The 26,624-nt window shown below is 36.0% G+C and overlaps 1 protein-coding gene and 1 long non-coding RNA gene across 2 annotated transcripts in view; both read left to right on the forward strand.

Annotated features, from left to right (window-relative positions):
* Sbf (SET domain binding factor) overlaps positions 1–26,624 on the forward strand; it is a 101,512-nt gene that overhangs the window by 2,616 nt on the left and 72,272 nt on the right. The window contains exons 2-3 of the mRNA XM_073089352.1: positions 13,079–13,164; positions 15,101–15,256. Of these exons, the coding sequence (XP_072945453.1) occupies positions 13,079–13,164; positions 15,101–15,256 (242 nt within the window). The remainder of the gene's footprint in view (positions 1–13,078; positions 13,165–15,100; positions 15,257–26,624) is intronic.
* LOC140754355 (uncharacterized) lies at positions 21,889–26,345 on the forward strand. Its single transcript, XR_012103647.1, has 2 exons — positions 21,889–25,807; positions 26,148–26,345. It is a non-coding gene; the product is annotated as an uncharacterized LOC140754355 (long non-coding RNA).

Here is a 26,624-nt window from a genome sequence, read left to right on the forward strand (position 1 = left end):
TCTATGTATGAAGTTGATCACAGAACTTTATGGAGAGCAGGGACTAATTATTATCAGGTGGGCTACAATCTGCTTGTAATAAAAATCAAAGATTTCAGAGCAGTCCTCAAAATTATCACCTGTAATAAACCACAAAAGTGTGTTACACACCCTAATTTTGTTTGTTCTTTGAGCTTGTCCTCATTTGAATTGGGGGTAGGGGAGCATTGTCCAATATAGGCCAAGTCAAATAGGTTAAAGGTCTCATTATCTATTTTTATCTTTAGTAATAAGCAAACCTAGAGAAATATTTATTACAACTTATCAGTGTCGTTTTTGTTCTTTTTTGATTAATTAATGAGACTGAGAAGCAATATTAATTCTTCCACTGATTAAAGCTATTTTTGTTAGTTTAGTCACAAATCAATTATAGAAAATTGTTTACTGAATTTCAAAAATTCTTACTCCTAGATTATAACTAGGTATTACATAATATTTCCGTGAAAGTATGATAATATTTATCCTTTCCATTATGGCGTTATAATTATTTTTTTAAGCATTATTTATATTTCAATAACAATGTTAAAAACAATATTTTTCAACGTTTTTCATTACTTTATATTTTCATGTTAAAAGTTTTTCTTTTAAAGGACACAATGGACGAGTTTTGTCGGTCACAATTAACCTGGAAATGCCTCTTTTGTGCGCAACATGAATAGTTTCGCGTTTTTGTATTTGGACATTGTGTAAAACTTCATTTCAATGTTTAAATTCAGTACTGAAAACAGCAAAGGCTGAAATTATGACCGTAATAAAAAAATCCCATTATTATTATATTAAAAGAAAATGCAAAAATCCGCACACACATTTTCGTCGCCTTAGCTAAGTATAAGGATGATTTTCGATATAAATGTAAGATGTAACTAAGCTATGGATGACTGTTAAATCGAATAATAGATAGCTAGATTGTAATTAAATGGAAAATCGTTCAAAGAAAACCATGCAATCCTATAATCGTAAGTCGTTCCAATAGGGGAAAAAAACGAGCTGAAACGTGTCGTGTGGTATACGGTACTAATTATTGTATTTCTGGAATTTGGTAACGCACTCCGTGCTTCTTGATTCAAGCTTCTGTATTGGATGTGCAGCGAGCTATTATATGAAGTTAAAATGGAGTGAAATTACACATAAACCATTTATTTTATAAATTATTACCTACACACGTTTTTCGGTACACCTATGAAGAAGTAACATTTACACAGAAAAAGCTATAAAATAACTTTCTGTGTAAGACGTGATAATCAACCAAAATAAATAAACACAATTTTCATTACAACGATTTTGATGTTTCCTTCACCGTTTAAGCTCGCCATAATAATATAATTCGTTTGTAATACCCGTACACACCAACAATATATTATTTACGGAACCACAGTTATCCTTAAAATGTTTTAGTCTTCCGCGTTTGAATTAAATCACGTTCCTCATTGTGCTACACAATTTTGCGTGCAAAAAAAGAACAGGATTTGCTAACCGTAACCGAAGTCGTTCACATTCGGCTGACATCAGGAGGTATGACGTCATATTATTGGACTGACTGAATGATTTATTATTGTTATGGCTCTCACATTTTTGTATTTGGTCGAAATTCGCGTATTTTATATTATGTCTTCTAAAATGTTTTATCCTAAATTATTTTTGGATTTTATAAATGAAATTTCCTACGTGAATTTGCGTTTAGGATTGTTATCTACGGAACAGACGTCAAAACTTTTAACAGATGGCTAGTAGTAATCCATACCTTCCTCCAATAGTACGTATTGGAGCAGCGTAATGGAGGCCAGGATTACCCTACGGACCTCCCACAGGACCTGTGCGAAGCCAAGTAAATTTCCACTTTACGTTTTCGATTTCTGAATTAGAAATCGACGTTTGACGAACTTCTCATATTGTTAAAGTTATTTGATTTCCAAAATCAAGCATCTTTTAACTACTTTCGAATAAATTTGTATTTTTTAAGAAACTAAATCTTATTTGTTATTATCTATCTTAAGATTTGTGTCTCGCGAAGACCTTTTGAAATTAAACAACAGACGAAATAAAAAATCCATTGAATCATTGTTCCTAAGACTGGTCAAGTTGAATGCGAAGGTCGAAAAAACATGAAATAAATACAATAAACAAGTGTTGCTGTGAAGCGTTGTAACTTGTAATATTTTTTGTAAACATTGAAGATTACATGCAATTTTAATATACGCGATATATTCTTCGTTTTAAAATGTGTGTAAGATTTATTTTAACCCACTTTTTACTAACCAGAAGATACTCATAGATACTCATAATGTATCTTCCTCTCTATCTACATATAAGAACTGAAATGTATAGGAATTGGAATTTAATATTTATATATGACATCACTAAAACATAAAATAAGTTTACTGCATGTGTGCTTGTGCTTGTTAGCCGCATAGAAGCTTATAAACCTAGACGTTATGTATATTCAGTCGTCAGCATAGAGTCCCGAATTTGATGCTTGGTTAGGCAAATACGTAAGGGTGCTTTCAAAATAGACGTCCTGATACCCGAAGTGAAACTGTTCCCGCAGGTTCTCGCGTCGAGTGATTTTATATAAAAAAAGAACCGTCAATGTAGAACGATTCGAATCTAATTTGAAAGGGCCCTAAACGATATACGCATATTATTATATGTATAGAAAACATACATCATAAGGCTTTGCTAATGCAATGTTATTAAGGATGTTATTTTGTTAAGCTTGTTATTGATTTACTTAGCCATGATAACAGGAATAAACATTCCGTAGCCGCAAATATGTATATTTTATGTCATTTGAGGATAATGACTTTGAATATAAATGGTATCCCGTCATATAAATTTACGCTGTAATTTTCATTGATTGGTTTATCATAATTAAGCCATTTATGTGTAGCCGTGGTTCTTCTTTCTTTTTCTTCTTTCTAGCAGGATTTAGCCCACAGTCCGTCCTGTTCGAGTATCATGTACAGTAACCTTATGCTCATGTGTCACGTATATTTTAAGGGTGATAGAACCCTTCGTGGTTCAACCTCAGGTCACTACCATTTCTCCTATTTTTGTCTTACAAATAGCAATTTTAAGTTTTGTTAAGTTTTAAGTTTGGTTAAATTTTAAGTTGTTGTGTTGCGGTAAGGGAAAACCGATGGCTGGATGGCCTTTTATTATATTCTGTGCTACCAAATACCTGTAATTCTTATCTTCATATTTTTATATTACATTTGTTACATTGTACATTACATTCATACCTTCATAGTAACAATTATATTTAAGATGTACCTACGGCTCACAGCTCGATTAGCTAGTAGGTATAGACGGATTCTAGAGCGCTATTCAATAGGATGGAATTCGGTCCATTCAATAAAGTTGACGCAGCATCCAAATTGACGGCCTTCAGTTCAACCACTCGATATAGTTCGCAGTTCGACCTTCTGATTACGCAATATACCTCTCTATATTTATTGCTATTTTTTTATATAAATAACGAAATCCTACCTGTGCATTATAAGACATGTTGTTGCTCCAAATTGTGTACACTTCGTTCTATAAGGTTGAAAGTGCAAACGAGTATGCGGTTCTCTTAATGGCAATCAATCCAAGATAAGATCAGTCACACATACCTCTACACTACTACACTACATAACTTGATAAGTGGTCACAACCGTGAATAAACAACCTAACCTAATTCATGTTGGGGAGGGGTTTTATCTGAAGCATATATATAACAAATGCGTCGCCACTCCTCACGTCAGCTATCATCCACAACCAGCCCCCGAAACGCAAGGCGTGCTTCGCTGTAAAAGTATATGTGTCGGTTGTGGTCGATGGTACAACGAATTAAACGAACTGAAAGCGAACTAAATTTATTTGTATTAGTAATATCACTGTGTGCTACATCGTTAATAACAAATGTTAATAAATTTCATAAAAAATGGAATTGAATATTCTCCATTAAGTAAGTACCTAGTTACCTACATATTTCATTTTACACTAATGCCACATTTTACTGTAGGTAAGAAACAGGTGTGTCGTAAGTCCAGCACATTGACTACGTAGTAATTGCAGGTGTTTGCGTGGTAGACTAATTTGTGAGTTGCAACCTATCGCACATAATTCGCCGGTCGGCCTTACGGTTGCACAATGATCGCTTGAAACCGTAAACCGGTCTAAATCTATACTTCTGTACAAATAAACATAATTTTGAAGCACCTGTTAATCGTCTTGTGTTTTTCGACCCGGTGTAGTATAATTATCCTTTTCGTAAATACATTATGCAATGTAAATAAACATTTCTGATGGCACTCTCTCTCTTTAAATTTTTTTATTAATGTCGTAAATACGTTTTTTGTAATATTGAAGTAACTATCAAACGAGCTAGTAGTCGATCTGATGGTAAGCGGTCACTTCCGCCCATGGACATGGCACCTCGTCACTAACATGTTACGGAACTTCCATTTAATCCCGATTACACATGTATTGCTATTCTCAAAAGTTAAGATGGTCGTATCGTATGTAATCCTGCTAAGAACAAAGATGCGTCACGCTAGAAATAAGTTCGGCGAGGGTATCTCTAGTTCTACGTTAACGGGACATTTGAGCCAAGGTGGAAATCGGTAAAACTAAAGGAAATGCCACACCTTATGTAATTTTTAAACTATTCAAGATCTATGCATAAAAATGAAAAAATGTCAAGTAGAAATGCGTAACCCTATATTTTAATTAATAGTCCTAATTCATAGTTAATTTATAGCAGGTAGAAAAATGACCTTATTGAAAGAAAATGTTCATCATCATCATCATCATGTCATAGGTATAGAAATACCGATTGTCTATGGTCAGTATGTCTTCAAAGAGCAAAACACTGACGTCCTTGGAACTATAATGGTGTGCTCGGCCTTCCGACCTGCTAATTAAGTGCTCGTTAGTGCCAGTTAAGTCGAGCTATTTTCTTCCACCACTATATTTAGCCGGTGATTTACTATGTTTTGGTCACAGTTTTTGTGTCATCAACTTTTGATTATTACATTCGTAGTAGTTTAGGTATACTTTACTAGTTTTTGCCCGCGGCTTCGCCCGCGTTTAAATGAAAATAATATGTCATACTAACAAATATAAAACTGAAAATTCGTACCTTCATTGGAATGGCAGTGGTGCTATTTAGCGAAAATTGGTCGTACCAACTCTGAAACCTTCGTGGGCTCATGGACAACAACTTTGCTAAAGATCATCACTTGATCAAATGCATAGTTTGCGATTCAATTCTTACTAATATCGATTAAAATAATCGATTTTTTTGGTCCAAAAGATCGATTCTCCGATTAATCGATCTTAGATCGCCATCCCTACTTCCCGTGGGATTTCCGGGATAAAAACTATCCTATGTCCTTTCTCGGGTCTCAGACTATCTTTGTACAAAATTTCATTAAAATCGGTTCAGTGGTTTAGGCGTAAAGAAGAGACAACCAGACAGACAGACAGACAGACAGAGTTACTTTCAGATTTATAATATTAGTAAGGATAAGGATCTAATAGCATGAGATATGTATGTTTATGAATTTAACATTTCGGGAAGTTAAGGAATCTTAACGCGATTTTAACTTCAGGTATATCAACGCCTCTGTTGTTGTAGATACATATTATACATATGATTCGACCGTCTTAGTCCTCAGAACTTCAGAAATCGCAACCTACCTGCAGGCCTCAGCCACAACTTGGTGTCTATGATGTTGGTTACAGATGTCCATGGGCAGCAGTCACTAATAACCATCAAGTGAACTGCAAGCTCGTTTACTATTCCAGCCTTTAAAAAAAGAAATAAGATCTTCAGGTATAGGGAACTAAACAACATCAGTTACAATTTGTTGCATATGGAAAAAAGCGGAAAGTTCAGGCGTCCTTCAAACTCTGTAACCGCTCGGCCTTCCCGCTTGCTAAGTGCTTGTTAGTGCCAATAATGAGCATAGGCTACTTACCTCTAATTGGTTGTAGGCTTGTACAATTTGAGTATGAATTTATTTTCTACTAAAGTGAATCTATCCATTTAACCTTGAATCACGTAAATAATAATTATTAATTTTTCACAGACTACTAATAATAGATATTGACTTCTAGTTCGAGGATCTGTTACAGATGCTAATAGGTATTTTTATGTATAAGCAGTTCACGAAAGAACTACTGCTTCTGGAGGCTACCTGGAATATTTCTTGTTTAAATAATAAAAATAACAAACTACTAAGCACTCCACCTGATATCAAGTGATAACCAAACACAACTAATAGGATTAAGGTTATTTTACCTGTCGCGCGTGTTTACATCTGCACGCGCGCCACTTGTATAATATCGTATCAAACGCACACGGGTCGCGAAGACTGCAGCGAGTTATTTCATGCGTGCCGGTGAGACACGCGTGCAAGCGTAAACACGCGCGACAGGAGAAACGCCCTAATATAAAACAAGAACATTGGTTATTGTTTTATGTTAGGGCGTTTCCTATACTTGTTTACTTATTCGAGCAGTTGTATTATTGAAGAAATACAAAGCGATTTATTTATATGACATAACTAGCTTTCCGTGCCCGACTCCGTTCGCGTGTTGAGTCGACGTTTGTCATTCGCGTGATCTTCTGTTTCTTTTGCGTGCAACTTCGTCCAACGCCACAAAAAATAAAAATCGTACAAATAATACTACAGACGACAAAAAATGCCACCATTTGAAATTACCACTTCCACTTCAGCGAACATTTCGTCCGGTCCTACGTGCAGGACGTACGTAATATATTTTGGTGTATAAAAAGCCCCGAGGGACTGCGGACAGGTCGCTAACACGAACAGGCAAAAAACTTTGAGCGTAGTACGTGAGCACCCTTCATTGTGTATTCCGAATATGTGTACATTTTTGGCACCCGTACAATAGGTTCGCCAACATTAATCGTTAATACGGGATAAGAAACAGGAAGATGAAGAAGATCCTATGGGATTTTTAAATAAGTGCCAATTTTTAGTTTATGTTCGTATTTGCAGATCACAAAATATTTTAAACTTGTATATATTGGTAGGAATCAAAATATCATACAAGTTATAAACGCTAATTTCACGCCGTGCTAATACACAAATTAAGTCACGCGTATCGTGTAAAGAAAATTGTAAAATGTTCCCACTGCGATTGTTCTATGGTAACATAGAACAAGATTTTTTAAATAAAATGTTTTTTTTTATATAGTCCAGTCATTAGAGCGTCACTCGTTAAGGTGTCCCACATGTGCTTGTTGTCCCGTATTTGCCGGTTGCTCCAACACACACTTCTGAAGTTGAACACTCTTTGTTTTTTATTCCTGTTGCCCACTAGTTACAGAGTCGTACTCGACTGCTACGACGTAAGTCACGTATAAACAAGTTAAAAAGTATAGAATTATATGTGGGCTGTTCCATTTTATGCCGTTTTTAATAGAAAGGCTGAATCTTCTAAATATTCGCATAGTCGCTTTCCGTCGACATGTTTTAATATCTAATGGAAGAAGCACCTGAACATCGATACCACCTAATGCTAAAGATGTTAAGTTTCGATTGCGGATGTTAAGTCATCATTGGTATGGGCAGTATAAGCTGAGGTGACATTTTGCTTGTTTGCTGTTTATATCTGTACTAATATTATAAAGAGGAAAACTTTGTTTGTTTGTTTGATTGTAATGAATAGGCTCAAAAACTACTAGATCGATTTTAAAAATTCTTTTACCATTCGAAAGCTACATTATCCACGAGTAACATGGGCTATATTTTATATGAAATATATTTGATAAATAGATTTTGAGGCGGTACAAAGTTTGCCGGGTCAGCTAGTTTAAAATAAAATAAAACATAATAACATACAAAACCCTGTTGCTACATTTATTAACAACAATTACCGCACGCTTTGTATTTAGAATATTTAGGACAGATCCGCAGAATTGCCAGAGTTATGGAAGTTCCACAAATGCATAGTGCGTGCAAATCACGTAGTCCGGCAGAGTTTTTCTAAATACATTCGAGTCCGCATATTTACTTTTCAGCATGTTTCATATATTCCCAAATGTAGGCAAAAAACAAAATCTCGCAAACATATGATGTTTGTGGATTTTGCGAAAGAAACATTGATTCGTTGTATATTATTTGGACACATGTGACCCCTGTAAGGTTTTAATTTTTACACAGAAACCCTAAATACTGATGAATAACAGCTATATAGTAATAGGTATATGTCACTTGTTAAACTGTTTATCTTCGTGTATAAGCCCCTTTTAAGCTAGCATACATAAATTTTATAAATATCCCGTAAACGTAACGTAAACGTAAACGTAAACTAGCAGACAACTGACAAAAAAGATAAAAACTAGTTTGTTTTCATAATATGATTGTTAATAAATACGTTTGAAAGTGATAGTTATATTGAAATACATTTTTATGTTAGTTATTTGTACAGATTTAGAGCAAAAGTAGACTAATTTAAACTACGAAATTAATGCTAGGTTAGACCGGTTTCCTTAACGACATCGTGATATTAAAAATCTCTAGCTGTTATTACATTTAGCAACAAGCAGCGTAACACCTTCATTTAAATTTCAATATTATAATAAACTGGCAGAATACGCTTAATGTATAATACTGTGTACATTCGAATTTACATAGTATACAATTTTTAAGTCATGCATTGGATAGTATAGAATATCAATTCTACCCCATACTGATGTGTGCTGGGTGAACTTCAACAAGATGTATAACATTTTTATGTTTATCTAAGTAATTAATTAATAACTACTGAAGGTAAACCTTTCGGTGATCGGTTCCATCGACATGCAGTGTTTCGCTATCTAAAATCTCAGTTGCGGCAATCAAGTGTGTATCTCTAGAAATTTACACTACGTTCAAAATCAACTCCGAAGGAAGTCAGAATGATAGACTGACGGTCTCGCTTTTCATATTTCATTATGTAACAAGCAAACAATAGCTCGGTTAATTTGCATAAAACATAAGCGTAACAGATTTGCAACTTGCGTTCATTCTAAAACACTAAACGACCACTTAATGAGCAAAACATTTGCTCGTTCACAAATTCAAGTGCCAGTAGGAAGTAGGCAAACAAATCTAGTCAATTACAGCACCGGTGCACCGGCGCGGTGGCACTCGAGACTGGAGTATCTCGACACGGGATCCGAGCTGTAATACCACTCGAACGAGAAGTTACCGAGCACGTCGGGGAGCCAGCAATTAATCTGTTGAAACCATTCACTTTGTATTAATGACTTGAATTAAGAAAAAAATATATAAACGCACATTGTGGAAGTTAAAACGTGAGGTTGTCTCATAGCTATAAAACAGTTTCTGTATGTGGTTTGGATTTATCAACATAGATAAAACATATCGTTACATTATTATTAACCCAACTACGAGTGATATTAATATGTTAAAGATATGGTTGAAGGTGGTAGAACCCTTTGTGGTTCGACTCCGGCGGCACCACCGCCACACCCACCTATTTCTGTCTAATAATAGCAGTGTTAGGCGCTGCTGTGTTCCGTTTTGAAGGGTGTGGTAAGGGAGACATACTTTTTCGAGGCGTGCTTAGTCCTCAGGGGTAGCGGCGCATCTGTGGCCGACCTCAGGTAGGAATATCTAATCCTATCTGGGGTTGATTACAGATGTCCATGGGCGGCAGTAGCCACTTACCATCAGGTGGACTGCATGCTCGTCTTTTTTTTTATAATATAGGACTAGCCTATATTATAAAAAAATGTACTTTAATTACATTCCATTTTATACTTTAGCTGTGTCACTTTTTCATAATGTCTTCTCATACAACATCTATGTACTGGTCCGTAGTTCACCAATGTAGCATATTTCGTAGCCATAAATTAGCTTTTAATTCTGAGCTTTTGAAAGTATACTTGAAATTCATCACTCGGTCGGATGAAACGGATTGCAAATTCACGTCATTAAGAATCTTGTTAATTTAATTTCGTTTTGATAACTCGTTCAGATGACCAGACACAAAGCAAGAATAAATGTTTTTGAGTACCGTCTGAGTCCTGAGATGTCTGCGAATTTGCATCGTTTATTTTACCTCAATGTTGTTTATGGAAATTTAGTGGGAAACGGGAGTAATCCTTTTGGATCCCCTCGCATGTTACAAAACGTTATAATTTATAATACTTTAAACGTGGTAGAGGGCAACGTGGTCCGACGACAGAAGCATGACCTCCAGCTCTATTCGTGCAACTACTATAGTTATTGTTAAACGTTACTGTGTTATGGTTTGAAAGGTGTGGCAGCGCAAAGACGCTCGTTAAAGTTTTTTAACATGTCGTCAAGGTACAAAGTACCAACATGTAACCATGGGCCATTTAGGGTTCCTACGAAGTTAATTACAAATAGCCACAGGTGGCACTATAAATGATTACTTTCATTCTTCTCTTCATACGAATATCATAAAATTCTCCATGCCTCAATGTCTCTGATATGCACATATATCGGTTATTGCTGACCTATTTAGGATTGTTCAAAAGTCCTCATAACCACCACGCAATATATAATATTGTCAAACAAAATATTAATACACGTTTTATGTTTGTACCTATCACAATCTGTTTGTACAACGCCGACAACACGTGTACAATTTGTAGAGATTAATTTCCCTCGAGCACACCCAATCCTCTTTTCCAATATCGGAATTCTCATCGCAATTTTTACGCTATGCAAATAATGAGGGATATTTTAATGGCAGAGAATCGTGAGCTCATTTACTTCCTTATTTTGATTTTTTATTATAATTGATTGTTTTTTGACTTGTTTGAAAAGTTGTCATTCTCAAGAATCAAAATATATTACTATCTGTAAGTTACACTAAAAAGCATATTATTACTTCATTGTACGCTAAATTAAGCGGATGACCGCGACCCTTTTTTATGTGTCATTGCTGGATATGTGTCTTCTCTCAGAAGTTGAATGATTAAGACCTGCTAACCAATTGCCTATTGGAAGACTTCCCACGCCTTTGACACTATCATAGAGAAAAAAATCCGTCATATCGATTTTCGTAGTTAAAAAGGAGATTGTATAAAATCCAAATTTCAGAGGTAGGTATGTGTTTTGAGATTCAGATCACTAGCAAAGGAAGATTTATCATCGTCGAGCCATTACTGTATTACTGCTGGATACTGCTATCCTTGCAGTGTCGGCTTTAGGCAATAGGCCCACTTCGGCCAAATGCGGAAGGGACTTACACACCTTTGAGAACTTTTTTTTAAAGAACCGAAAGGTTTACGCTTTGAGCAATCTTCTACTATCTTTAGTAGCGACGAATTCTTGAATACAATGTCTCATGTGAAAGCGAGTAACTTGGCACTTTGCCGAATCTTTCGTGAGCTTGCTCCCACGTGTTAAAAAAAAGAAATGTTCCACCTGTGTGACGTGTCGTGTGAATTGGGCAGGTCAAGGCCACGTCCCCGCCACCGGACAATAACGTTTATTCTAGGGATGGCGATTCTTTCCCAAAAGAATAAATTCTTGAACCGATTCGAATCGAAGATATCTAGGCCCAAAGACTCGAGTTCCAAAAATCAATCTTCGATCTTGTCAGCTATGAAAGTGCGAAGATAACGTGAAAAAAAGTGCATCAGGACCAAAACTAGCACTGAAATACGTATCCGTCAGTAAAAAATGTCTATAAAACATTCAAACAACTACGAAAACATCGACTTTCGATTTTCTAGGATTGTAAGATCGATTCACTGAATCGATCCATTACTGCAGATTGATTAAAATAATCGATTATTGGCCAAAAAATCGATTCTTCAATTAATCGATCTAGGATCGCCATCCCTAGTTTATTGACACACGGAACGCGAGGCGTGCCCGTGTTAGCGCGGACGTGCGAACGTGAATAATAGCGTTACAACCTGCGGTTACAGCCTACACGTAATTCGTGTTATTGTTTTGTTCTTTTGTAAACATTTTTTGTTTTCATGAGAATTGACAGTTACATCACATTCGATTATTGTGGCTATTTTGTAGCGTAACAAATTTATTTGTAGTTTATTTTGCTGTATGCGGCTTACTTTATTTATGAGTAAATATATATACTTGGACCATAATAAATATTTTTAATAACTTTACGGTAGATTCTAATAAAGATTTTAAGATATTATAAAAAGTACAGTTTTGTTTCTTTTTGCTTTATTTGCACAGTAACTAATTTTCAATCCTAGAAAAATAAGCAAATTAATTATAGTCGTCACAATTTAATAGGCCCATTTTGACACATGCCATCCAAATGTCATTAATGTTTTGAACTAACTTTTTAGTAGGCAGTTTACGACCACGTGACGGCTAGAGCTTGCGGCTTCAAAGTATTCGGAATAAACCATAATCGATTAACTTTCAAATAATCGAAACTAACTAATTATTATTAATCCCTTTTTCATCATAACAACAATAAAATAATTAACACTTTGTTTCTTAGTGAACGATAAAACAAAAAAAAATACAGTTTACGAGCGATGCTTTATTTAATCTTCAAAACATGATTACATTTTTAAATTACACTAGAATTTATTTTCTTTTCTCCTGTTTATTAAATATTTAAATAATTTAGAAAAATATTAAATAAATATTCTGTTTACAAAATATTAAGTAATTTAAACAATACGATGTGGAGTTGTAAATTGTTGTAAATTGTGACGACTATAAATAAAAACTTAAAAACAAAACATATACTTTAGAAGATCTATTAAGCAAATCTGACGTATGATATAATGACTCTTCTTAACTCATGGCCACTCATTAGGACCCCTTGTATCATGGATGTCGTGGAAGCATTGCATGTTTGGATTAAATAATAAATTATAGGTCTAAATTAATAATTCAGATGAGTATCTTGCCGGGGAAAGAAGCAAGATTCCTCTGCGAGTCACAAATTGACTTCTCTGTCACTAGAGTCGTTAAACGCAGCAGGCTCTTGAATATTCATATCGAGTTAACAAAGTGTAAAGTGAGAACTAATAACAAATTCATTGTTCCAGGGGGCGGACTCAGCAACGGTGTGATCCTACAGCGGTTCCCGGAGACCAACTGGGACGACGCGCCCTTCCACGACGGGATAGAATGGGTATGACAATTCATTACAATGTATTATGCAAGCACATGACACTTTTAGTCCTTAGGGTAAGGGTTGATTGCCTTCAGGTAGGATATGCATCATATTTGGGGTTGACGACAGAACCTTGTAAATAATTATTTGTAGTATTAATGCAACATGTACCTAGTAAAATATTTGAGGTGCAAACTATTTCGAGGGGCATTTTTATTGTATTCAACTGCGGTGGAAACATTCTGTTTTCCGGTTGAAAGGTATGGAATCTTCGTTAACGTTTATTTTTTTTATAATATAGAAGTAGCAGACGAGCATGCAGTCCACCTAATGGTAAGTGGCTACTGCCGTCCATGGACATCAGTAATCAAACCCAAAAATAGGTTTAGATATTCCTACTTGAAGTCGGCCACAGATGCGCCGCTACTCTAGGGGACTAAGCTGGAGCGCTTAGAAAAGTAACCAAACTCAAACCAGGACACACCAGCGTTTAACACTTCTGTTATGAGGCAGAAATAGGTGTGGCGGTGGTGCCGCCGGAGTCGAACCACAAAGGGTTCCACCACCTTCAATCATATAAAGATACAAACTACATAAAGAAAAAAGTGTGTGTGTGTGTCAGCTACGACGCACGATTGGAGTTTACTCCTTACGAACGATAATTATGATATATATCGAATAGAAAATAGTTAATGACGTTTTAATGTTTTATATATTGCTAATTATTTTTATTGTATTACTTTCATATGGGATTTGAACTTACTGTATTTTAAATTAATAAAAGCACTCTTGATTCATATTTTGGTTAAAAACGCTACTTCCTTTTTGAGAGGATATGATGATTGTAATAAAAAGGAGGGATTGTAATGGATACGTTGCCGCCCAGCGACATGTATACATGTCCGAAACGAAATGTACCGTAACCGTCCACGGACATGTATACATGTCCGAGTTTAGCACCTTCGTATTTGGCTTATTTTAAATTATCTATGTTTTATTTGTGGCTAAAAATACTTTTAATATGTAGTCTGTGAACCTATTTTACCGATACAACGCATTCCTTCACGTCACTAGTACAAAAAAATAAAATTATGACATTTCTATTCAGTGACTTCACTGGTGTTGCGCGTAAAGTGTGGATATATATGTTTGTCTCTTTCTACGTAACGCCTCAACTTTTAGTGTTACACTTGATTTTACTCCTCATAAAATTTCCGTACCGGGCCTTATAACTCAAATCGTTTCTTAAGGAGTAAACTCCAATAAACTCCAAAAAGAAAACTTTAGATGAAGAATAGTTCCATACAACATCTATGAACAACCCTTACCCTTGCGTGTCTACAAGTTGACATGCGAATGCTTCTTACTCGATCGCTCATCAATTTGTCGGAAATTGTCGGAAGGTAAATTGTACATGGTCACGAAATCATTAATCATTCATTTCAATTGCGACTGTTGAAAAATCTGTCGATTATTTTACCCTTACAATGTCCCACTAAGGGGTCTACATAAAGGGGTAACATAAAGTATGCTTTACCACGCTCCTTTAGCCTGAATTACTCGATGGAGTCTATAAACCGCACTTGTGGTCTCTCCGATAAAGCTTTGGTAATATTTTAATTACAGCGGTATTCATAAGGTTTTGGATACACAAATCACACAGTGTGGTCATTTGTAGTTTACTTAATTTGAGGACGAAGTTTTGAGAGGGAGTATGGATCTTTGTTAATAATTTTGTGGATGCTGTTTAATTTATATATAAGGTGACCAAATTAGTCCTCAAGAATGGCACTGCCAATCATTGTGATCGCCTTCAGATAACCTGTTCCTATACGCACAATCCTTCTAAGATATCATTGGGTGGCGATGATCGCTTACCACCAGTTGAACTGCAAATTCGCTATTCTAGAGATCTTAAGTATAATATCTTCTTAAAAACGTGTTCCTCTTCCAGTTCTGTCAGCCGCAAGGATGGGCGCTGAGCACGGAGCGCTCGGAGCCGCGGTTCTACGTGTCGGTGCTGACCGACGTGGACGCGAACCGGCACTATTGCGCGTGTCTCTGCTTCAACGAAACCGTCGCCATCACGCCCACGAAGCCGGCGGACGAGGTTAGTGATGTTTTATGATGATAGTTGAAGCAATATCATGGATATATTTATTTATTTAAAAATTTTATTGCATCACCTCTCAAAAGAAATGCACAAAAGGGCAAACATAATGCCTGATGGCATTTTCTACCAGTCAACCCTGGGTGGATGAGGAGAATTTGCAGCAGGTGTTATGCGAAAGTAACAAAGAACGATAGACAATAATAGAAACAGCAGATATATCAATATGTATTAAAAATAAAGAAATATACATATTTTAACAATAAAATAAATATATATTATAATATACCTATATACAGATACACATAAATAAACTAATACATACTATTTATCATATATATAAATATAAATAACTAAATAAACACAGGTAGTAACAAAAGTCGTAATATATTAAGTCGTAATATATTAACGCTTTCAATGCTCATAGCCATCACATAACGATTTTTTCTGTTTTTGTGTAGTTGTGGTTGGGTAAAATACCCATCACCCAACCGCCCAACCAACCCCACCACCAAAGCACAAACACTCACCTAGAACGCAATTGAACAGATCGTTAGGTTTTGTGATTATGTCGGTCCCGAGAATTAGATGGCATTTAAGAGGTTTGACCCAAGAGATGGGCAACATTATCTCTTAACGAAGTTATCCATCACTGCCGTCACATTAATTCAAGCGCTAGTGACCACACTTCGGAAGCATTCAGAAGAGGTTCATGTCCTGTAATCCTGTGTATATAAAATTCTCGTGTCCTCGTAGTTACCGTACTCCTCCGAAAGGCTTTACCGATTTTCACCAAATTTTATATGCATATTCAGTAGGTCTGAGAAGGGTTGTTCATCCTTAACATTTTTTTTATTTGTATGCCAATACAACGTTTGCCGGTTCAGCTAGTAAATCTATAAATATGTATATTGCAAATATGTACCTATATCTACATTTATCTATAGATTACTTTTGATTAATCAGGTAGGGCAGTGTTGTGAAAATAGACTGGCGTTAAATTATCGACTTTTTCGTAATATAAAAACACATCCGATGAGTAAAAAAACCTTAGACGAAAAGATAACCTCATTGTTAATAGTTGTTCCACTATATTCTCATGCCCTTCGTGTAATTTCGATTTTGACATTTGTAATACCTTTAACTGAACCAGAATACCGAACAGCCTTGATCAATACTATATTGCCTCTCGTTTGAAAGGCAGCCTCTTGAATGTCGTTACTACACTAAGGCTCTGGCGAACAAACAGCGAATTGAAAGAGTAGCGGAAGAGGATCTAGAATAGAGATGTCCAACTACACAGGTTGTTCCTTGAGAAGTTTTATGTAGGAAAATAGTTAACTTACGCGTTTCTTTGTGCCAGAATTTGTCCATTGTCCCTAAATTGCTAAACTAATATTAATAATATTTTCATTTGGACATAAAGGATTGTATAGATATCTTAATTTTAATTTTTATTGAATATTTTCAATATTTCTTTTACATTTTCTCACCATATCTCACATATATTTCCAAAATTATGGCATCCCAGCAACTTATTTTCTCACTTCTTAGTCTCACACTCATGAATTCAAATTTCCGCTATTCGTTGAACGAAGCCTTTAAACATAAGATTATCGTATTATACAGTTGTATTCTAACAGCGGTCTGTTTATTGTAAATATTAATGGCGCTGTAGGGTTTATAACAGGTAATCTACTTGTTAGCAGTTTGTAGATAGTTGTAAGTTCTCGAGCAGGTGTTTAATGTCTATAAACACGGATTAACTGTGGTATAGTATCTTTTTAACTTGCGTTGTTAGTATGTAAGAGTAAAATTTGGAATGCGTTTGCGTTTAAATTTGGAATAGGTATATATAGTTTGATTACAGTGCAAAAATATAACTATTGTATTGATTATATGATGGATCCGGATGCTGATTATACCACCCCTTTAAAAAAAATGAGATATTGTAAGAACTTCAATTTTATACATATACTTTCTACATGGAAAAATTCTATTAATTTTACTGTCAGAAATAATCATTAAGATTTTGTCTTCCCCGAGGATTGAACACGGAACCCCTTCACGGACCGGCTTGTGACTATTGTGCCAGGTTGAGCCAGTCAACGTATCTAACAAGCAAATTGCCTAGTTACCAAACGACATTGAACCTACAGCACGGTGTTACGTTACCGTCGTAATAACAGTTAAAGTGTTACATTACAAAACGGAGGACAGTTATATTTTTTTATAAAATAAGCGTAGCAGACGAGCATGCAGTCCACCTGATGGTAAGTGGCTACTGCCGCCCATAGACATCTGTAATCAACCCCAGATAGGATTATATGACCTGAGGTCGGCCACAGATGCACCGCTACCCCTGAGTATTAAGCTGGAACGCCTCGGAAAAGTCTGTCTCCCTTACCACACCCTTCAAACCGGAACACAGCATCGCCTTACACTGCTGTTATTAGGTAGAAATAGGTGTGGCGGTGGTGCCGCCGGAGTCGAACCACAAAGGGTGCTACCACCAACAAAGGGTTCTACCACCAAACAAAGGGTTCTACCACCAGTTATTAGCCGTACTTATAACGAATAACAATACTTATACATTATGTAAAACTAAATAGTAGATAAATGGTCATATAGTCCACATAATACATTACAGCTCTTGGTCCGGTATCTCAAACGGTATGCTACCAAGGTCGTTTTGGTACGCCTCTCTTGCTTGGGCTGTCTTGAATCTATTCTATTGAAGTTATTGAATCTGTCTATATTTTGCCGCATACCGTCGTCCTTTCCGACGTTTGGGCTTCTACTCTTACCGTCCGCAATTCCGGATACTGGCTTGTCTTCGACAGACTGAGGATGCCGGAGTTCAATTCTGGACTACGGTATCTTCTGTCGGAGTCACAGGTACAACTCCCTCATATTTAAGTTGTAAAGCCTCCATAAGGAGCCTGCCTTACCACTTCAAGAGTGGCAGAACACTGTTGCTACATCTCAGGTATAGTGGTGAAGACATTTTTGAACTCTATTATTAAAAGATGGTTTAATGTCTTTGTATTTTAGCTTTATTCAATCAAAATATAATAAAAAACCTCTAAAGAAATGCTTATGACATATCCGAAATGGAAATATTTTGTTAATTTTCTGTATATTAACGAATGTATGTATAAATAAGTATTTTATGACGTAAAGTTAATTTATAATTAGGTTTTTTACTTACTTAAAATTTAATGATGAATATTTCACAATATATACTAAGATCGTAATTTTTTCACGACGTTCAAACCACTTGCTAATGAGATACAATATTAATGAATAAATGAACATGTAGTTAATTGAAATTTTAATTGAATACTATTTCGATGGCACTTCAACATGCGATGCGTTTACTGTCAGTAATGAAACTCACGTGTATGTCGCAGATGAAGAAAGAATTCTAGTAGAAATCACCTACTGACTAACATACGAGCCAATATGAGTCAACCATCTAAGTTCGAGTTATCTTAGGTTACCGGAATCGACTTCAGATAGAATTCCCGTTTTATACGGAGGTTATAAGATGGTAGAATCTTTTGTGGTCGTAGTCTGGAAGCATCATCATCACACCTATTTCTGCTTAATAATAGTAGCCGTGTTCTGGTTTGAAGGGTGTGGTAAGGGCGACATACTTTTACAAGTATTCTAGCTTAATCTTCAAGGGTTGCAGCGATGGCCGATATCAGGTAGGAATCTAATATTATCTGGGTTGATTGCAGATGTCCATGAGAAGCAGTAGACACTTAACATCGGATGGTACTCTATTCGTATATTATAATAAAGTCCTCAGTAGTAACAACGTGTTGTGTGTATATATTCAAAGTTACTGTGCCGTTTGGAGATATTTGGCAAATCCACACACGTCTGTTTTACTCCGTCTTCCGATCGTAAAACATTACTTTATGATCTGAAATATGCCACTTTGCGATATGCCCTATTTTACATTCCACCTTCAACATGTACATTCATAACGCGCAGTAACGCTTCATTTGGCGTTGTATTGAGGCGTTAAAAGATTGATTGTAACGGTACTCAAGTAATAGCGAAAGAATAGGAACGACCTTCACTCATGAACGTGTTTCAAGTCACGCGTGAACGTACTTGCAGTTGCCATCAGGTGGACTGCACGCGTATGTGCTACTTCACTATTAAGTTACTAGAACAATGTAATATTAAGTCTCGCCGCATCTGTCTATATGTATGCGCTTAAGATGAAAAACACATAAGAGATTTTGTCCGTTTCATGAAAAGATAGAATGAGTAATTGTTTTACGTTAGTTATTAATAATCAATGTATCTAATGGTTTGCTTACCAAAGTTTGAAATTTGACAATTTCTGCGTAAGTAGGTACTGCAATAGTTGAATTTCGATCTTTGACTGATGGTATTACTCGATAGATTGATTATTTATTAAGAATGGTCGTTAAATTGGCCGAGCATAATTGGTTGTACCACAATTAATTATGTAAAATTCTACCACAACAACATTTTTCATTTGTTTCCCAATTCTGTAATTCTTTTTGCCGTTAAACTAACATATTTTGTGAATTAGATGCATTTCGATCCATAAATAAAGAATTCGTTAATAACGGGAGGCATAGCATAGCTAGCATAGTTAAGAACTACGAGCATTGTCTCGATAAAACAAATTTATTGTGTGAATATGACCTCAGTCGGTCAAGTCGTTTAGGACTTACGTGATCACAAACAAGCCCTCAGACCATTATATTATACATACATATATTATTACTAGTTTTTGCCCGCGGCTTCGCCCGCGTTTAAAAGAAAATAATATAACATACTAACATACATAAAACTGAAAATTCGTACCTTCAACTTCGCTAAATATCATCACTTGATCAAATTCATAGTTTGCGACTCAATCCTTACTAATATCGAATAAAATAATCGATGTTTTGGGTCCAAAAGATCGATTTTCTGATTAATCGATCTTAGATCGCCATCCCTAGTTCCCGTGGGATTTCCGGGATATAAACTATCCTATGTCCTTTCTCGGGTCTCAGACTATCTTTGTACAAAATTTCATTAAAATCAGTTCAGTGGTTTAGGCGTGAAGAAAAGACAACCAGACAAACAGACAGAGTTACTTTCGGATTTATAATATTAGTAAGGATGTTTTGCTGTTTACTATTTGACTGTAATAAACACATTAAATATTTACAACAAGTGTCACTTTTCTCACATGGTATAGATACCGTTATTTCCTTACGCGATGATTTATAATTTTATACTATTCAACTTTTACATAGATCATATTAAGGAATTTTGATTTTGAAAAGTTGACCTTCGTGGTGGATTATAGTCAATACTCTTCTTACTCTAATAATGAAAATCTATGCCCAACAGCGGGACAATATATAAATATAAATGAATCAACCCCATATAAGATTCGATTCCTACCTGAGGTCGGTCAAAGATTGTGTTGCATCCTGAGGACTAATATGGAATGCCACGGATAAATAGGGCTCCCTTACCACAATAAAATTAATGCACAACCGCTGTTTGTTAGACAAAGTGATCGATTCCGCCATAGCCGCAACAAAGACCGCTGAGTAATTAAAAACCACGCGGCACCCATGTACGCGCGTATGAATTTATTACTGCTCTCAAGTGAATGCTCGCTTCGGATAATGGCCGGGTCGGGCTCGTGCGGCTTGCGGCTGCTGCCTGCGACTGCGGCTGCGGCTGTCGCGGCGGATTTACTGGGCTGATTATGAGTCAGCAGACGCTCTGGGCATATAGAGGGTTCCGGGTTTGGTCAATGTAGTGCAACGGATGACGTCGTCGTACTGGTCTGTCACGCAAAATTTAAAGCTCAATTGTCTATGTACGCTCATAGACTGAACGATGAATTAAAATTTCTTTTCTCTGTCTGTGTGTTTGTGTAAACGTCCATAGCTACTAGGATGTAGTTTAAGGAAACTACATCCTAAGAGATGGTGAAAGTATCACTGACGTTCACACAGCTCACGAGTAACCAGGTCTAGAGGCATGTAACAGTTCCTTTTACAGCGTAGAGAAGGACAGAGATGATTCGTAATAAGGTTCAAATGACACATTGTACGCAATCGTAGAAGTGTTTCAATAAAAATCCGAAGTTGAAACTCAATGATCGTGTGTAAAGTGTGTAAAGCCGCAGTCGCAAGCCGCAAAGCAAAGTGTACAACATACATACATCTATAAGTCGGCAGTCCAATGAGGGGACGGAGTAATTTGTATGCACAGAGGCGCATACGGGTACGGAAGGGAGCAATCAGAGTTGGCAGGTGCATAACTATCCCAACTTTTTGTTACACACCATGCGTAAAACCGTTGGATTAAAAAACTTTTATGTGTCTCATGTTTTTTCACTGTTGGTTGTATGTAGATAGATTTGATCATAACAAAAGGGGTGACATTGTAGTTTTGAGTTCCTTGTGTATTTTGTAGGTATTATTAAACTTTGAGAACAATGTGGTTTTATATATTGTGATCGAAGCCTTCTTGAAGGTAGTCATGTATAAATATTGTCACATATACGGTACAGAGTAACGATATTACAATTACACGTAAGTAGGTACACATTAGAGATTAGAGGTATCTGGAGGCACGGCAGTGCCTCCGCCAAGTCGAGCCAAAAGAAGCGGCACGGCCGTACCATACTTTTCCCGAAGCGATTCGGCCCATTTTTGACCCCCTGTAACTTCGTTGCATATGAAGCTAGAAGCCTGAATTTTCAGGAGCCAAGCAAGGATTGTATAGACACGGTACATTTCGAATTTCATTCAATTTGAACCAGTAGTTTAAGAATTACAAGTAGTTAAAGTTCGTAATTTTGTCACTCACTCACTGACTGACTGACCGATCATCAAAAGTTTAAGGCACTTCCAGCAGACATAGAAGGTTGAAATTGAGAATACAATTAGTGTTTAGTATATAACTCATAGAAAAACTAAAATATTTTGCAATTTCTGTCCAGTTATCTAGATACACCAACTACATTAAATAACTTTGTATCCTATATAAGTTATATAGGATTACAAAGTTACATTTGCAGTTAATGAATCTGTGTTTCTGTCCGCGAAATGTACGAGTAGTAGGGGAGCCCATTATGTTAAATGGGTAGAAACTCGAGCGTCAATAGGACGTATACGATTGTGTAGATTACACGTTAGAGTGAAGAAAAGGTTGTGTGATATTTTTCGATTTACCGTGGGAATAGTTTCTAGATGATTCGAAAAATGTAAAAAGCAGAGTCAGACATACTCAAGGCGCGGCAGGTTAGTGATAGAGTATATATCTCTGATGCCGGAAATATGTTTATTTGCTGGTTTGCATAGGGGGACAGCCATACGAGAGGTAAAAATGGAAAAAAAAAGTAACCAGCACATTAGATTTTCAAAGGGCATATGAAGTTACCCCAGATGAGTCCCCCATTCGAAAGACTGACGATTCGATTCGAAAGACTGTAACTCTTCGAAAATGGGAAAAAAAAGTTATCTTGACACACTCGAGGGCGTAATATTATTATACAGGAAATTCCAGCTGATGTTTTACTTATCATAACCCTTCATGTGACGATTTAGTGGAGGGGTTTTTTATACTGACGATTTGAAAAAAAAAAATAGAATGAGAATATATAAAGAATAATGTATTTTCCATAAAATTTGCCTTTTCCTTTAGTTTGTTGTACACTATTACTTTCCAGGGATCCATGCTAATAAATGGCGCTATCAGATAGTGCATATTTTCTAGCATTATTTCCTTTGTATTAAAAAAAATACCGCACTCGAGTATGTCCAGGTATAGATTTTTTGCAACCTTATTACTCCCTAACGCCGCCCTCAAACCATCAGATTATAAATTTATTGTTTTCAGCATGTAATTAAGCTACTATAGATAATACGATTTTTTATTAATAGTCTGATGGACTTCCCTGGTTGAACCCCCCAAATGGATAGTTTAAGATACTCTATAGGATGTAAGGTATCTCCCATATCTTAATCTGCCGCGTTCGAGTCACTCTCGAAATCCCGTCTTGGGCTCCCCTACTATTATAGGCGACGTCAATTGTTTTTATCCTCGAGACAAAAGACGTTTTCAATTCCAACTTCAATTTAAATTCAATTCAAATAATGGGTGAAGTGCGAATCGAACTCGTACACTGAGGGTTCCGTACCACAAAAATATTTGTTTATTTTATTTTTATTTATACTAATTGATGTTATAGCAGCCATATAATGCATTGTGAACATTTCAAATGAAAAACGCTAAAAAATAGCAGGTCCTTATATGTTTGTCTCTGTAGTTCCTGGACTAAAAAAGGGTTACGATATCCCGTGCCTGTCGTAAGAAGCAACTACAAGGGGGCTTCCGGAGTTGGGAGTGGCAAGAGGGAGCTCGAACCGTCCAATAAGTGTCCCCGGGAAGGACGGCGGTATGTGTAGTCGCATACCGTCGTGAACACCGGATAGTTTAGGAGGAGCGAAAACTGTTCTCCCAGGGCAGAGCTCGATCGGGGCATCGCGCTTAAAGGACTTCTGTTACGTTCAGTCGGAGATCCCGGAGTTCTCCAACAAACGTTGAGGACGGCCACCGGAGGATTTTAGTGCGGCTAAAGTCCCACATAACCCGGCGTCACTCCCACGTCGTCGAGTACCTTTTGAAGATTTCCTCCTCATAAAGAAAAAGAAGGCCCTTGTATGGCAACTCTCCTTTATTTGAAAGTTTTTCTTTTTATTTTTAGTACTTATTGTTAAAGCGGCCACCATTATACATATTCCGTAAAATTTTTAAATTTCTATCTATTAAGGTTCCAGAAATAGAGCTCTATGTCAGACAGACAAACGGACAGTTTAGAAATAGGGTTCCGTTTTTACCCTTTGGGTATGGAACCCTAAAAAGTTATATAATATCAAAAACATTCCGAATTTCTGACAAATGTCATGAGAAAAAAACTAGATGTTACGGCTAATGTGCCTAAATCAGTTAAAACGCAGATAGCTTGCCCACTACCTAAAGTACAAAACGAAGATTGTATCAATTTTCACCCCTTGACGTCGACCCGTGCATGCCATGATGCGTCGTCGTGTCATGAATTTACGACAAACATTGTATATTTTCACGAAACAATATCGCTTTGCGGCACGATGTCGCTATGTGTCACGATACGTTGTCGTGTCGTAAAAAGGTATGTGTTTTAGCCCTAAGAACAAGTCTGAAAAGATGTTTCGAATTTTAACTACATAGTTAATCTGCATATTTTCTAGCTAATCTTAAGCCTAGTTAATGTGTATGCTAACGTATTCTACAATCTAACGGTAACATACACAAAATACAATAACTGTCGTGAGGTTAAGCAACTGTCACCGCATTATAAAATAATAATAAGTTTGTTTCCAAGGAAACAAGTGTTTAGGCAAATTTCGGCCTTATTGAGCATAAATAAATGTCTATGAAAATAATTTTTATATGTAAGCACATAAAAAATTACAATGTTCACAATAGAAAATCCCTAATAACTTCTAAACGGATTACCCTAATTACACAATTCCTTTTGCCCTATCCGTTTTAGACATAAACCTACCAAATGGCATTAAAGACAAACCAATATATATACGAACAAAAAATCATGTTTTCAACTTACGTAATATTAGGTACGTAACATTTCAACGCAATATTACAAAAATTTAGTTAAGTTCGTTTCAAATGATTCGAAATAGGAAACTACTATATAAATCGAGCTTAGATATCCACTTTATAACATATTCTTGCCATGATCACCAAAAATATCAGCTCCTAGTAGCTTGATAATTGATAGCCATAAAAAAACGAAAATCCACAGTTTAACGTTGAATTTAAACAACCGTCCATTGCACAATTAGGGTATTTTTTTTTGCTCCATTGCTTGTACAAAACAGTTACAAACGCGTGTCAGAAATGAACTGACAGTCGCGCACGTATGCGCTCGAGTCCCCCCGAGATAACGAGTCGGTAAGTGGTGTCTACGTGTGCGTTACTCCAGCCCACTTTGTATGAAGATTGACTTCTGTTAGTTTTTATTTTGTGGTAGTACCTACCCGGAAAAAACGTGGAAATTATTATAAGAAACCTTTTTAATATAAATAATTTTAAGTATGAATTTGTTAGCGGTGAGTAAACTTACTGAAAAAGGATTTACTGTTAATTTCTTGAAAAACGGTTGCACTATTAGTAACTCTATAGATATTATCATCGCAACTGGCCACAACGTAAATGGTATATATACAATTTGTCAAATCACCGATATGTAATTTGACAATGTCTAATAAATATTGGCATAGAAGACTAGCCCATATTAATCCGGAATATATGCGAATTTTAAAGAATATTATGACTGGTCTTGATAATGTGAACATTACCGACGGATATGACGACTAGTGAGAAACCATTTCCAAACCTCTGAACGCGAACGAACGACATACTGGAGATCGTACATACAGATTTATGTAGTCCCATGGAAGCTAGTTCACTCAACGGTTCAAGGTACATGTTATTATTTATCGACTATTATTCTCGAATGACACGATGAATGTTTATTTTCTAAAACATAAGAGTGAGTCTTTAAGAAATGTCAAAAATATAAAGTGTTGAAAAGGGAACTAGCAAGTCGAACAAATGTATGAGATCAGATGGTGGGACGACATTTTGTAATAGAGCTTTCAATATTTTCTTATCAACAAATGGAATTCTACATAAGAAGGCGATACTATATACCCCTAAACAAATTGTTGTGGTTGAAACAGCTAACAGAACTATTATTGTATATGCGAGAAGTCTAAAACGAATGTTATCATTATTAAATAAATATTTCATTTCATTTCAGAAGTCAGAAGTCTATTATAAATTGAAACTAATTTGAGCAAGGGCAGTAAATACTGTGGTTTATATCAAAAACCGGAGTCCGACGAAGTCAGTGAAAGATTACCAATGATTTTTGTCGGATATTCAGAAGAAAGTAAGGGATGTCGATTATTTAATACGAAGACACGTTAAATCCCAATAAATAAATAAATCACAATCAGTAGAGATGTTTTTAGAAGATGTTTTTCCTGAGGATAACGGGCATAATTTCAGTTGTCAAAATAGTAACTTTTTTAGATTTAATTTATTGTCATGTTCGAATGAAAGTGATGATGAATGGCAAGATTATTTACATAACTACAAAGACTACCTAAACAATTTAATTGCCTTTAAAAAAATCTGTTGTTGAGATTCAACTAGTGGAAGGTACCGGAAAGGAAAAGAGTAGAAATATCTACAAAAAGGAATGAGATGCCATCAAAAACAATGCTTGTAAAAA

This window comes from Epargyreus clarus, unplaced genomic scaffold (genome assembly GCF_041222505.1).
Source record: "Epargyreus clarus isolate Ecla_fem2 unplaced genomic scaffold, WU_Ecla_fem_2.2 ptg000029l, whole genome shotgun sequence".
NCBI classification, from domain to species: domain Eukaryota; kingdom Metazoa; phylum Arthropoda; class Insecta; order Lepidoptera; family Hesperiidae; genus Epargyreus; species Epargyreus clarus.